The sequence below is a fragment of the Paramormyrops kingsleyae genome, chromosome 19 (assembly GCF_048594095.1).
Source record: "Paramormyrops kingsleyae isolate MSU_618 chromosome 19, PKINGS_0.4, whole genome shotgun sequence".
Taxonomy (NCBI): domain Eukaryota; kingdom Metazoa; phylum Chordata; class Actinopteri; order Osteoglossiformes; family Mormyridae; genus Paramormyrops; species Paramormyrops kingsleyae.
The window spans coordinates 12,937,479-12,952,497 of NC_132815.1; the positions used below are offsets into that span (position 1 = coordinate 12,937,479).

The 15,019-nt window shown below is 43.7% G+C and overlaps 1 protein-coding gene across 2 annotated transcripts in view; it reads left to right on the plus strand.

Moving 5' to 3' along the window:
* LOC111841247 (protein eva-1 homolog C) overlaps window positions 1-15,019 on the plus strand; it is a 62,011-nt gene that overhangs the window by 13,876 nt on the left and 33,116 nt on the right. The window contains exons 2-4 of one of the 2 annotated variants that reach the window (XM_072702819.1): window positions 8,056-8,270; window positions 12,467-12,590; window positions 13,774-13,926. In XM_072702819.1, coding sequence (XP_072558920.1) covers window positions 8,056-8,270; window positions 12,467-12,590; window positions 13,774-13,926 — 492 coding nt within the window. The remainder of the gene's footprint in view (window positions 1-8,055; window positions 8,271-12,466; window positions 12,591-13,773; window positions 13,927-15,019) is intronic. The other variant, XM_072702820.1, reaches the window with a different exon arrangement.

The following is a 15,019-nucleotide window of genomic DNA, read 5'->3' on the forward strand; positions in this document are numbered from 1 at the left end:
TGGGTTTAAACAGCTGACCTTAAGGTTATCCTAAAAACCTGCATACACACCAGCCCTTTGTGGATAAGATTGCCCTCCCCCCCTCCCCCACGCTCTTGTTTTTAATGATGTGAATCTGTACAGCACTTTGGTCAACCATCGTTTTTTAAAAGTGCTTTATAAATAAACTTTGATTTGATTTGATTTAGGCTAGTAGCTAATAGCTGTTTAGTTGTGACACCTGCATGCTGAGTATCACAGTAACCTTTGATAATTTATCTGGCTCATACAAAAAAATAGAATATTCTGCTCTGTCTTTGTACAGAGACAGAGGTATTTACTGTACAAGGCGATATAACTCTAGGTGTCTGTCCCATCTCATTCAGCCCATGCAGGGTTGCCAAGTCTCACACATCTGGCGTGAAACTCACGATTTCAGACTCTCACACTCATGCAAGACATCTTAGGGCAAATCTATATTATTCCATTATAAACCTAAAATTAGCTACATCAAAAGTATTGCGGTAGTTCGCGATACTTTTTACAAGGTGATAAAACTGTTACATACAGTACATGTAGCTGGGTGTGTATGTGTGTACAGACTAGTCTTGAATTGAAAATCTCACTTCAGCCAGTTGACCGAAGTTGGCAGCCCTGCCCCATACTCAGTCTCAGTTGTGGTCAGGCAAACCTGCTCATGCTTTTCAATATACCCTCTTTCATTGCAAGGTTTTGTGTTGTTAATGGAGCGTCGCCCTCGTGGGTGTGTTAATTTCGATATTTTTTTTTAATATGCCTTTTAAATATACCAGACTTTACTGTGCCAAAGTAAATACTTGAATAATTGTCTTTGTGTCTGCTGATGATTTGTCATTCTGCCCATAAAATTTTACTTTAAACATGAAGAGAAATTAGCCGTCTAGCATTTTGGGTGGGTCACGTGTTGTTATTTGGTAATCCACGCTCGATGTTATTTTCACAGTTGTTAGTTTTCAGCACGTCGGTGATGTCTTAACTGCGGCAACCCGGCGCCGGCCCTGGTAAGGCTAGACCTCGGCTTCCCGCCGGTACGATCCGTTTTCCACGGTATATGCAAAGTGCATAAGAACTGTATCGTAAAACTGCGTCTGAAAAACGTGCAAGCGTGTGTTTTTATTGTTGTAATTTTTTTAGATCATCTTGTTTCCTTCTCCCTGCAGATACTGCCAAGTCCGATAAAGTCCAGCCTCGTCATACTTTAAGATCTTTTTTTTTTTTTTTTTTTAAATTTACCTTGGTTGGGCAATTTTAGCATTAGCACTGTGAGTTTGTGTCTGTCTTTGGGCGTGTGCTTGTCACCTTCACATTGGTGAGATGTAGTGCTAGGTATAGACGAGCCTAAGGCACAGATGTTGTACTGGGTATAGAAGACAGTAAAGTCAATCATCAAATAAAGCCCCTTATGGTAAATTAAATTAATTACAAGGCACTGCTGTCAATTGAACACATGAAAGGAACCAGTCAATTGTGAGGTAAAAAAAAGTGTGGAAAAGATTATAAGATAATGCAAGTGTTTTTAAACTTAGCCTACAGCAAAATGATGCTTTTCCTCTGAGGTAAACCATGTACTGTAGTCGATTCTCCTAATTGTGTGTCTGTGTTGGGAGCACAACCGTAATGCAAGGCATCTGAGCTGCTGTACTTGCAGACTGGCAGCAGTCACTCAGCCCCATGAAGGACGTGTCTCTCTATGCAAACACACATAGTATAAAAGGCTTCCAGGCTAAATTAACTGGTGTGAAAGGAGATTTCTGTGTTGTCAGTTTTATAAAAGCATGTAGGTGTTTCCCTAAACTGTGAAGCATAAAACAGTGATTGCGTTAAATTATGTGCCTTGCCTAAAAAAAAGGGGGGGGGGGGGGTTGGTCAAAGTTTCCAGGGCTTCCTGTAAGAGAGCCTTGCTCTGGATGGCTCCCGGTGACCATGGATCATTTGGTGAAATTAAACAGTCATGCTTTCCCATCGGACCTTCGACCTTTGCGGTGGATGTCGAATTGTGGACATTCACAGACTGGCTGGTCTAAAACACAATATATTCCTTCATAATGCTTTTATATTGCATTCATAAAATGTTCAGTACACCTTCATAATGTATTCATTAAGTATTCATAAAACATTCATAAACATCATGTATATATCCCTTAACATCCCGACATCCCTTAACAGCTGTAATATACATTAATAACAAACATTATATAATAATAGCAAACATTATAATTGTATAATCATGTAATGTATATTAAAGCTGTTAAGGGATGTTAGGATGTTAAGGTGTACTAGCATGAGCGAGTGATTTCTCCGCCTCCACAACTACACCCCCTCGTCACCCCACCCCCCACTACACCGTGAAAATACCTTGAATTCTGCTGTGGACGTGCTGGCTGGTCAGGACATGAATGCTTGTCTGTTCAGGGCTGCATTCTCCCCGCCGTCTACCCGGTTGCCATGGTTACGCAGTGCGTCTGGCTCACCTGATGGAAGGATGACCCTGCCCTGGCACGCGTCTGTGACTGAGGGGGGTGTGTCCTAGGCGCCGGAGTGTAACTGAAGGGGGCGTGTCCTAGACGCTGGAGTGTGACTGAAGGAGGCGTGTCATAGGCGCCTGAGTTTGTTGTTTTCCTGTCTGTGTGTGGCTTTGCCAAAGAGGAAGTCAAAGTGTGGCAAAAACCTGTAAGCATGTCATGTATAAGAGTCAGTGACAGATGAGGCTTGGCAAGATGAGCAATTTGCAACTCTTTTAAAAACATGCATCAGTTTTATATAAATGTGCATTTTGTATTCATGTTCGTTTCATGTCATTTGGAATGACATTCGTACTATTTTTTACAGATGGTAAGATTGAATGCTCCTGAAAATGGTATAACAACAAAAGAATGAGCAATATTACATATTATATCCACCTAGAGTGCATGTAAGTGTACTCATAAAAATAATTACTTTATTTTAAAATATCACATGAAAATGGATTTTATTAGAATTATGTTTTAAATTTATATTTTATGTGTTTTAGTAATATTGAGCAGGAGATATGCTGAAAACATCTGTGTTTTCTAAATAACCTTTGACAAATTGTTGTCCCAGCAAACATGTTAAAAAAACATGTTGTTACACTGCAATAGAGGGCGACATTTATTCCATATTAACTTTTCTGTATATTACCAGTTGGCAAAACCAATTGTTCCTCTTGACCATGATTCTACAGTCAAAGGCCATTGCTTGTTGAAGAAATTGACACTGAAAATCAATCATGATAGTCCACAAGGTGGTGTTTTATTTTACTTGTACAATGTTGAAAAAACAACTAACAACAAGAATTTTGAATTAATGCCTTCTGTTGTGATTCCATCCATCCCTCCATCCATTTTCTGCAGTTACTAACCTTGACTTGCAACAGTTAGTGTAATCAGGGGTTCATCTTTGTAATATTATTTCCTGTTATATGGATTACTTGCAGTGGCCGTGGGTTTGAGCTGTGGGTTCCTGCTGGTAATTCTGGATTCCTCCTGAAGTCCAAAAACAAAATCCAGTTTTGCCTGGATTGCTGCCTATATAATTTTCTAGAATGTGTAAATGTATTCCTGTAATGGACTGGCATTCCATCTGGGGTGTCCATTGCCCCAGGCCTGGTGCCTCTTGGGACAGGTTTCAGGGTCACTGTACCTGTGAACTAGATAAAGAGGAGTGTGAGATTGATGGATGACAGAGGGCTTTGAATAATTTAGTTCTTTATTAATATATATTCATTTATACTCATATTTATTTTTGTCATCATTGTATTTTATCCCCAATAGTTCTCATGTAGTACATAGTAACCACTTAACTGTTTTTAGCTAATTTGTGGACTTGCCAAAATATAAGCTGTTACACAGTTCTGCTATGGTTAGTTAAGTTAGTTTGGTTTGTAGCAAAGTAGGTTCAAACAGCTAACTAGCTGGAAATTTGAATCCTGGAAGACTGCTTGCTAACCCATCATATGTAGCTTTTCCACTGCCACCAACAACCGAGCCGTCCCGCAAACTGACGGTTTTCCATTTTAAAGCATGTAAGCCATACATAAGCTGTACCCACGCTGACATGGCCCAGCTAACTAGCAGGGAGGAAAGTGGGACTAAACCGAGCCGGTTACATCACTACCATCTGATTGGTCGAAATTACTGGTGTTCCGCACATGGGTTATCTGAAGAAAAAAGGTTATATTCTACACAATACTCTTTATTAGTAGTATTGTACATCGCAATGTATTGATTCCCTGTAACTCAGAATTTGAAAATTTCCAACCTCCTGCATGGAAAAGCAGTATAGAACAGCTAAATGGAATGAATTTGTAGTGCAAATTTACACAATCAAATGCTAATTCCGCTGGCATTTGATGCATGCATACCACAGGGATTATCACAGATGTGCTAGAATATTAGGAAATCAGCACATAGTAAATCATGATGTACGCCGTGTGAACAGTGAATAGGTGTCTCTTTGGTTTTACATCATTGCCACTCTCCAAACATGACAACGTCTTTACTGAGCAGACCCTTCTGCAGTTGAAAACTAAAGCAGCTTTGGCTAGTACGACTCGGGTGCGCCTCGGTTCCTGTACGCCAGTGGAAACGCGCCAATAGTAATCTGGACCTTGTCAAGTAACTAGATGTGTGACATGAATGTATGACCCCCAGTTGCCCATGAGGAAACACTGGGCCATTTCATTATCAGATCAAACAGTGCTAATCATCCAATAGCAAAGGCTCTTATCAGCAAATGTTGTAGCATCTTATCATTTGTTTAGAAACTTCTCCACTCCTGGCACCTCTAGTGTTTGTCCAGCATTTCAGCTGTGTGGGTGACCTCTGTGGAATTAGTATTAACTATTTAACTATTTCTCCGTGCCCCACCAGGCAAAAATTTTGCTTGGTTAAGAAAAGGAAGCTCTATTCTTCTTTCCCATGTTGTTCAAAAAAACAAGGGGAACATAAAAATAATGAATTGAGCAACTCAAATCAGTGTGTAGCTCAGTGAGTTTGGGTCTGTCCCCTTGTCTAGATGGTTGTGGGTTTGAATCCTGCGTCTGGCCCTTAACCTCATTTGCTTCCGGATGATGGCTGACCCTACACTCTGATCCCAAGTTTTCTTCGTTTGTATGTTGCTCTCTACAAGAGCATCTGCTAAATATGTGTAAAAGGATCCAGGGAGTCTGCTGATACTTTTGGACATCTTGAGTAAAAATAGGATTTTCTCTGGTCCAGACTCCAAGAAGCATGGACACCAGACATTAAACTAAAGGTTCATCCTTTATCAGGGGCTCGCTTTAATCATGTGACAAGATTTTCTCTCTTCAACATGATCAAGTGTGACTAAAATATCTTGCCCTGTTTAACTCCACCTTCCCGTGGTCTTCCTGTCTGGGGTTGGCAAGTGCTGTCGCTTAAACTTCAGAAAAACAAACAAACCACGAGTGACATTTTGCATCTGAGTTATCGCTACAGGTGCCCTGAAGTCTGCTTCCATTGTGCAGCGGTTCACGGAAGCGGGACCCGACCAGTTCTCCTATGATGTTTACCTTCAGGTCATCTCCGTTTGCACAAAATCCCAACACCTGAGAGTCTTTTATTTTGTTATAATACAGCAAGGCTGTTAAATAAGCAAATTAATTGTGCTGGATCCCAGGAAGTGACTAAGCTATCAAGGAAAGAGGAAAAAATGACTCCGAAAGCCAAAGGAAAAGGCTGGTCATATTTTTTCTCTTATTTTGACATGGAGGAATTTTTTGCACCTGCCATGCCCTCGTGATGGTTGCCTTCCCCTGGCTGACAGCTCCCGGAGGTTTCCCTCAAAGGTGTGGAGCCGCCAGAGAAGTCAGGATTCTTCTGAATGGGGGGAGCGGGTCCATATAAGGGAGTTAAGTCATTTGTCAGGACTTGTACCAGCACAACAATCCTAATCAAATGCGGCCAAACAGACCCTTTAATGTTTTTCCAAGCATCTTGACAGGGCATACTCTTCTGAACCACCTTGTTGAGTTGAAAAAATATTGCCTTGATACCCCGCCTGTCCCGTCTCTCTCTCCCTCATCAAATCACAAGAAATTCAAACGGACCACATTGCGTGCCATGCTGAACGCCCACAAGGAGATTGGAACGCTTGTTGTTTAAGGTGTTCAGGTTTAAAAATAAGACAGAGCCACAAGCCACTGAGGTGCCAGGATGGAACAGGGACTTTGTTTGGGTTTCGGAACTCCATGGAGAGGAATGAAAACAAAATGTAGGTGATACGGCTTCAGCACAAGGGAAATGCAGGGGAGAAAAACAGGCATCGTTGGGAAGGGGCTACAACTGGGTGTGTGTTCAGGGAACAAATTTCACACGTCTGGACTGGTGCAGGACACTGAATGGACTGTTCACCTGACTTCCCCCCCCCCCCAGAACATTTACACCCCTAGGGCTTATAAAAACAAGTCTTATACATGTACCCTGTCTTTTATACAGATGTTTTGTTGAACACTCAGCCAGAGCAGAATTTTGGCCTGAATCCCAGCTAGTGTTGCCGGGGCGGTGTCGGCATGCGCAGTTTATGTCGGTGATGTGGGTGGTGATCTTTCAGAGGTTTGAGGTTGTTTCAGCAATTACAGCCAGGGCTGCCTCTTATCCGGGTGAGAGGCTGTCGTCCTGCTTCATGAATCACAATATGTGTCGAGCAAGATGGCAGAACTCTGTAAAGGAGATTTCTTTTTTTCATTCTACGGAGATATCATTTGTCTTAATTTTACTTGTGAAAAACAGTGAATGTATGGGAACATTTGGGTGGCTAAGAAGGGAGGTGACAGAGCGTAAAGAGGGAAGCCAGAAGACAGGCTACGGGTTCACAGGAAGCAGGATTCCAATGGGCTGCTGATGACTGCCCAGCTCGTCCCATCAGGAACCAACCAGGTGGTGACCGGGCACTGTCCCACCGCAGTTCCTGAACCTAGTCCCTGTTCTTGGGCTGTCTTGTATTGCTTTCACACTGCACAACAAAACTGTGTCCATCATGCAAAGGATGGGAGAAGCAAAAAGCTTGTCGGTTAAAATTCCCATAATTTGAAACTATACCACCCCCCCAAAACAATGGAGGATGAACAAGTTGTTTTGTTAAGTTATTTGTTAGTTACTAGGGGGATCGATCTCGATCAAAACGGGACTCAGCCTTTTAAAAATATTTTACTTATATGACCCACAACATGTCTATGATTCTTATTAAATCTGACCAGCAGATTGATCTATCATTTTTCACAGAATAAAAAAAACAATGCAACATTATCCCACTAATAAGTGCTGGCAAGTTTCACCACCGGCCCCCAGCTACATTAGACATTAGACAGTATATTGGTATTTATAGCACATAGTCATTAGGGGTGTAACGATATTACAAACCGAACCGAAATATCGCGATACACGAACCACGATACGTATCGCGAAACTCTCGTGGCGTACCGCGGTACTCTCACGCCCCCTGCTGCCCATTGTTGAGGTTGACGTCACTTGTCTCTAACTAATTTAACCAATTTAAACACATCTTTATTTTATCACATTTGATTAAATTGTATTAGTAATGATGAGCTTTTGTTCTACATTTTGTTCTAAATATTATATTCTAAAGTTAGTATTAGAATTGTTTTTTTCTGACTAGTCTATATTGGAGGTATTTATTTAATTTTTGTTGTTTACTCAGGTATCCTGACTGTACTAAAAATGTGATGGCAAAGTTAATAAAGAAAAAGTTTAGTTGTTCTTGTTATTAAGTGAATCTATTGTTCCTTAGCATTGCTGTTAAGATGACATCAACCCTAACCCCACAGCAAACAGAAACCGAACCGAACCGAGGCTCCAAAACCGTGAACCGAACCGAACCGAATCGAGGCTCCAAAACCGTGAACCGAACCGAATCGTGCCTTTGGTGTATCGTTACACCCCTAATAGTCATCCTGGCCGGCCTCACTTTTCAGGCCTTTTTTCCTGTCTCACCATTACTCATGTCCCTGGGCTCCATGTCCATGTTATCACCCTGCAGGCTTCCTGTCCAAAGTACTGCAGAACTTCACGGCGCAGGCCTGCGATGGTGACTACTTCTCCGTCAGCTGTCCTCCCCGTACCACCATCAGCATCCAGTCATCCTTCTATGGCAGGAGTGGCTCCGCCCCTGCACAGTGCCCGCCCCGTTCTGTCCATTTCCCCGCCCACCTGGCAGGAGATGACGCCCACTGCTTTGTGTCCACGTCATCACAGGTAACAGAAGCCAACAGCAGGGATTGGATTCCCCTTTGTCTGATCATTTCCAGATTAAACTGGTTTATACAGTAACATCTTTAACTTTTTCTCTGCAGTTTTCATCTCATTTTTTCCCAGATTTTCATGACTCTTCTCATGTTGTACAGCTGAGACCTGATGGCCAATAATTCTGCTGGCATTTAAAGGGATATTTAGCGCCAAAAGCAATTGAGTTTGGGTGGCACTGTCAGCTGTCAACTGCAAGGCTGGGGGTTTTGAATGCTGTCCGTACTCTGCATATGTGGAGTTTGCATGCTCTCTTTGTGGTGCGGTCATTTTCCCCCGGGAACTCTGGTTTCATACTACTGTCCAGACACATGCCACTTGAGAACTAGTGTCTCTGATTTGCCCATAATATGTGTGAGTCTGTGTGTGTGTGCCTTAAGATGGGCTGGCCCTCTGCCTTAGGCTTCCTGACTCTGTACTGGATGAGTAATGGGAAGATGAATGGAAGGAAGTAACTGGGTTTGTAAAATGAATTTACTTTTAAATTTAACTTTACAGTTCCTGGGATGGGTGCCAGTATCCATGTGCCTCTATACTGGATGAGCAGTTATGGAACACGGATGAAATGTGGCTTACAGTGTAATGGGCTTTAAAACTACAGATTCAGAATTCAGAGCATTGAATGCAAAGTTTCTACAGAGATTCAACTTCTAATTCAGTTTGAAAATGTATTCACCACTGGGATCAAGGTGAACGAGTTGCTATGGATTTGCACTCCCTTCCAGACTATTCACATGCTTGCAAACTGCAGTTTTAGATTTAGATGTTAACTTTTGAAACGGAATGAAAAGCCAGAATATAGAGTATTATAATTGAAATGAAACAAACCACAATCCTTCTTAAATGGTTGAAATTATTCTTTGGTTCCTTTTGTCTTGGATGCTGACATTCCGTCACAGTGGTCTATACGGAGGAAGACAAGGGCAAATAAACACACTGACGTCTAAAAAGAAAGTTATCTGTCTTTTTATCTGGTATTTAGTCCTGAAATCAAAGACAATGAGCCCCTATTTGGGGACGCTGACAGAATTGGGCCATTTGTGTGTACATTTCCGGTCTCCATGGCGATGAGGCAGAAAAACAAAGCCATTGTGTGGATGACCCGTGTCGCCGGATTGCCGCAGACCTCCAGGTTGGTGGCCAGGTCCTCGGCTTCCTGTGAGTCTGGGCCGGGCAGCCAGCAGGTTCCCATCCATACAGGGAGTCCCTGCGCTCCGTCTGCTGGGATTCGCCGCACGGTTTTCGTGGAACTCCCTGAGGAATTACATACCTGGGGCTGGAAGACTGTGGGGGTTGGGGGGGGAGAATTCAAAAGGCAGCCTCTTGTCAGGGCACAGCCTTTGTAGTATGAGAGACCCCCCCCCACCCCCTTGCTTCCCCCCCCCCTCACATGTTTCTGTTCGACCAGGCCTCTCCTGCCGCCCAGCAAGACGCCCAGAGCTTCAGTGAGTCCGACCTTTTAATGGCCTAGCGGTGGCATTCTGAAGCAAATTAGAACCGGAGCTTGAATGGGCACCTGCTGACAAAAGGGGGCCTTTGCTCCCCCCCACCCTGATGATTTTAGAAGGGATGTTATGGCAAAACCCCATGAAACAGCTTTGTGCGGAAGGCCAGGAACCTGGCCTCTTCTAAAGTGTGCAATTTGCCAAAAAGACCCCTGCGCAAACTTACACAATCAGCCATGTTTTGTTTTCAACCCCCCCCCCCTTCAATTTAGCCCCCCCTTTCAAACGTTCAAACCCCTCCCTTCAATCAAGCTGCCAGTTGCCAGTTAAGTTGGAAAATCCAGTAAAATGGGACTTCTAACACCTCATTACTGACCCTCAGCTGAAAAGCCAGCAATTTTCCAGTGTTTGTTACTTAAACCATTTGGCACCTACAGTATATCACAGTTTGCAGATTCTTTTGAAGCATCTTGCTGATATTGCTATTTGTTTCTTTGTTATCATTATTCTCTTACTATAAGCATTCATTATAAGTATTAATCAAGTTTAACATTGTCTTTTCTTTTGTGTTCATTTGAAACAAATTTTCTTGGGTTCATTCGAAACAAACATACAGTATATCACAAAATTTTGGATTTTTTCATCATGTGGAACATTTTTGCAACAAATATTTGCTTTGGAGGCATTTAAGTTACATATTTGGGAATGTTTATGTTAGACTCTTTAGTTACACTTTAACAGCATTTTGAAATATGTCCATCCCTTTTTGATGTTGTGATCACATTGCTATTGATTCATTGTTGCCAAATAAATGACACCGTGTCACACCCACTGCGTGAAAAACGTTGCATGGCGATCCCAGTGGTCCAAGTGTGGTCAGGGTGTGTTTCACTTTAAGGTAAAAATGCTTGAGAAGTCCGAAGACAAGTTGTGACTAGTGGGCGAGTGTCAACATTTGTAAGGAGTGAAAAGCGATTTACACAACCCTGACGGAGATGGATAGAGGGATGGATGGATGACAGTCAGCTTTGTAGGCCCTCATTCACAAAGGTGTGCAGAACGCGGAGTACACTTCACATGAGTCCGTGTGCTCATCAGTGTTCGTCTTTGTCGTTCAGTGAGTGGAACAACATGATGACAAATGACTCGTGCGACACTAAGCGAGGATTGCTAAGGGTGATGGTGGTGGCAGAGAGTGGGGGTGGACTGCACATTACACAGAGGATCTGTTTTGGGTATGCTGACCTTGCAGGCCCTGCCCAAAAAACAGCGCTGAGAGCCCATACCGTCACTTGACTTTCAAGTGCATTGGCCTGCAGGGGGCGCTCTCTACGTGTGTTCATTCTACCTCAGCCTTGGCTCAGTTAATCTGGTATTCCACTGGCTCTTTTCCTTCCGACATAGGTCTGGACGTTTTAGTGGCATCAAGGCTGAGGGCTGTAAGTGCCCTTTCCGAATTATTTTGCACTGAATTATCCATATGTGGAATACAACTGTGAAGAATTACACCACCTGAAAAGAGTGTATCTCATTGAGGCTTGTCCTTCTACTACGAATACATTGTGTGTGTGTGTGTGTGTGTGTGTGCCCACAAACCACCTCCCCCAACGTCTTACATCATATTGCCTCGTGCTCTTGGGCAGAACTATCCACCAGTTCGCAGAGCCTGCGGTTGGGGTGATGGAGGTGCCAAAAACGCTCACCTGAGTCCCAGACATAGTCGCTTGGGTGTATAATGAGTCACTGTGGTTTCCTGAAGAGGTTTTCCTCAGTCTGACTGTTTGACTTGGCAGGGACTCTGCCACATCCATTTCCAAGAACCATCCCGCTGGAGGATGGCACAGTGGTTAGCACTCTTGACTCACACCTCTGGGACCAGCGTTCGGGTCTCCGCCGTGGTTCCATGAGTGTGTAGTTTACATGTCCTCCCAATTTTGTTGTGGGGTTTCCTCTGGGCACTCTGGTTTCCCCCTACAGTCTGGGACAAGCGGTTACAGAAAACGGATAGATGGATCCCTCTGGATACAACTGACACAATTATTAATGGAAACAGGAGCAGTAGTAAAGCAATTGTACAGCAGTGCAAGAGGGAATTACACACATCTCAAGGATTTGAGCATGTGTAGATTTAAAATAGGACAGTGAAATCCCACAGTGTAGCAAATTAGCAAATGCAGCCATTTACACCAGAACTGTAAAACAAATCCATTTCCAGTTAACAGTTCACCTTTTATAAGGTCACAGTGAACCTGACCCAGGAAATACACCCTGGACAGGAGTGAGAGCCACAGGGCAAGTCCACACATCATGGGGGGAGGTGGGTAATTCAGGTCCAGGGAGTAAAAGTCCAGACCAAGATTTTGTTTCAACCAACCAGTTAAGCATTAATAGTCACAGTCACATAGTACTCAACTGGTTGGTTGAAACAAAATCTTGATCTGGACTTTTACTCTCTGGACCTGTACTACCAACCTCTGATGATGGGTGATTTGGAGACACTGATTGACAGACACACAGTATATTCTGCACGCACAGAGCACTGAGGACAAGAGTTCTGGGGGTGTGAGGCCACAGTGCCCCTCACTGAGAACTTGTGGGCTGCCATGTGTCGCCGAGCATCGTCAAAGTGTGACTTCACCCTGTTTCTCCTGTCGCCTGATTGGTTCAAATTTAATGGACTCACTCTCTCTCTCTTCCTCGTAGAAGATGCTCGCTGAGTGCCAGGACAGACGGAGCTGCCAGTTCTTCGTCAACAGCCGTCTTTTCGGGACGGACCCCTGTCCCAGCAGCAGCAAATACCTCATTGTGTGGTATAAATGTCGCCCCAGTAAGTCAATGTCCCTCCATGGCCCCACCCTACTCTACCTCTTTAAGACATGGACTTTATCTTACCATTCAGCTGTCCTCTTTGGCTTCTTGGGATGGTGAATGCATATCTTCAAGCAGAATTCACTTCAGCACATAGCCAAGCCCAAAATGTCACTGTAACACTGTGTTCTCCTTCCCAAGAGGGACAATAGCCTGAAGCTGGCGTGTCACTGCAGCATCTTATCCATGTTTTCCCTACTGTATGATGCGTCTTGTGTTCGCGACTCACCCTTTGTCATTGCGCCACATTAGCCATTGGGCCATTTCGGAATGCCATGCCTCCCAGTCTGTACTGCCCATGGATCCAGTACCACAACATAATTGAAGGTTTTTTTTTTTTTTCTTATTCCAGGGTAGGATGCAGTGTCACGTAGGTACAGCTAATTTGCCTCACTTGTTTCTGGTCATTCACTGGAAACTCAGCTTAGCAGCACTAATGAATTATCTCCAGCACATGCGTGTGTCAAAACCTAAATATTTTTTATATGAATGTAAATATGAGTGTAAATGCGTGTGATATGTGCCATCGACCCACAAACTAGCATCATGTAAACTTCCTGAAGGCCCTAACTATTTGTGCAGAATTTCATCTGCTCATTTTCCCCTAAAATGATTTTTTTTATTATTATTATTTAAGAATTACTGGGACATGTTAAAGGTTGGTAGTTGCATTTGCTATAGGACTTGTTGATGAAGCAGAAAGTTGTGTGACGCGGGAAGATGGTGCTGATGAAAGCGGCTCATCTGCTGTGTCTTTTACTTCTTCAGTCCTTAAAATCATAGGCTGATTAGCACAGGCATAATTTTAACCAGTGCTTGAAGTTACCAATGACTCTTGGGTGGGGATCCTCTAAAAATCATGATAAAGTAACATGCCATAAAATGTTCTCTGTAATAGATGGTCCTGTGGGGGTTATTTTGGTCCCTGGACCCCCCACCCTGTCATTTCAATTAAGATTGTAATATTGCCAGTAACTTTAGGAGCACTACATGTACATTATTGTATTTTTATCTGCTGCCTCTTTCATTGTGGCCTTTGACCACATCGGTACAAGATTGAAGTGTCCATAAAGCGTCTTGCCCCCCCCCCCCCCCGCCCCGCAGAGATTTTCAGGCTGTTTTTTTTTTCCCTCCCTCCTCAGACGAGTACAAGAACAAGGTGGCCTGTGAGGGGGAGCAGATGAACCTGAGCTGCAGGAGGGGGATGCTGATCGCTGTCTACTCAGCATCCTTTGGGAGGACCCCACAAGGCGTCCAGGAGTGCCCGCTCCAAAACCAGAGGGCGCCGGCAGTAGGTGTGAACTGGGGCGGGGGGGGGGGGGGGCAAGGGTGCAACTTTGGTTTTAACATTGAGGGTGTTGAGGTCAACACCTACTTAGGGGGAGACATGATCATTGGGGGATTTGTATTAGCTGGTTTTAATTTTTGGGGTGGTTATAACCCTCCATCCCCCCTGTAATGTATGCCCATTGTGGGGGGGGGGGATGACCTGTCTTCCATACCACTGGAAGCACAAGATGATGAGCATTAAGACTGTAAGCCTTAGATCAATGTGGGGCTCTGTTCATTAATATGAGATGATTGTTTGGTCTAAGCTCCATAGTTTACTCATTTCAACAAGGAATGAGCCATATAAGGGCTGGATGTCTTGCACTTGGCTTTGCCTGTTAATGGCTCCTTAGGATAAGAACTTGGTGTTTAGCGTTTCCACATTAGCATGTTCAGATGGACACACTGCGTCATCATCAAGTCAGAGTCCTTTAGTTCTCATGGTCTTGTTTAACGTTTTCAGACATACATCGAAATGCTTCTGACAAAGCTTGTATAAACATTACTCACATATAGACACAGGAAAAAACTATATACTGTATATGAAAGAACAAAATGTCTAGGAAGTGCCCCCAACCCCAACAAATATACAGAAAATAAAAGAAAATGCCATGCAGCTAAAGTCGACAGTCTGAGGGATGTTCCTGAGGGATGTTCCTTTTTTATCTTAATCACATTCCAAAGGAAATCTGAAGGAACTTTGTTCTCCCGTGAAGTTCCAGGCAGGTGTCACTTGGACGGAAGCCGCGGCACGTATCGGGTTCACACGAGCGCCGTCTGGGGATTCACTGGGAGAGGCGGCTGGGTTGGTCGGAGAAGTTCGAGTGTCATTAGTCACCGGGGATGAACAATGCACCATAAAGTACGATGGTGACGACACATCTGGAATATGTTTCATTGTCTCATCGGATTTCATTTTTTGAGCGATATGAGGGGGGGGGCATCCCGTTTCACTTTGTGACACTAGTGAGGACTCCTCGGATCTGAATGCCCCGTTTGTCACCACCTTAAAGAGCGGCTTTTCGAAAAAGACACAAGCCTTTTCAAGAAGGGCTTCTG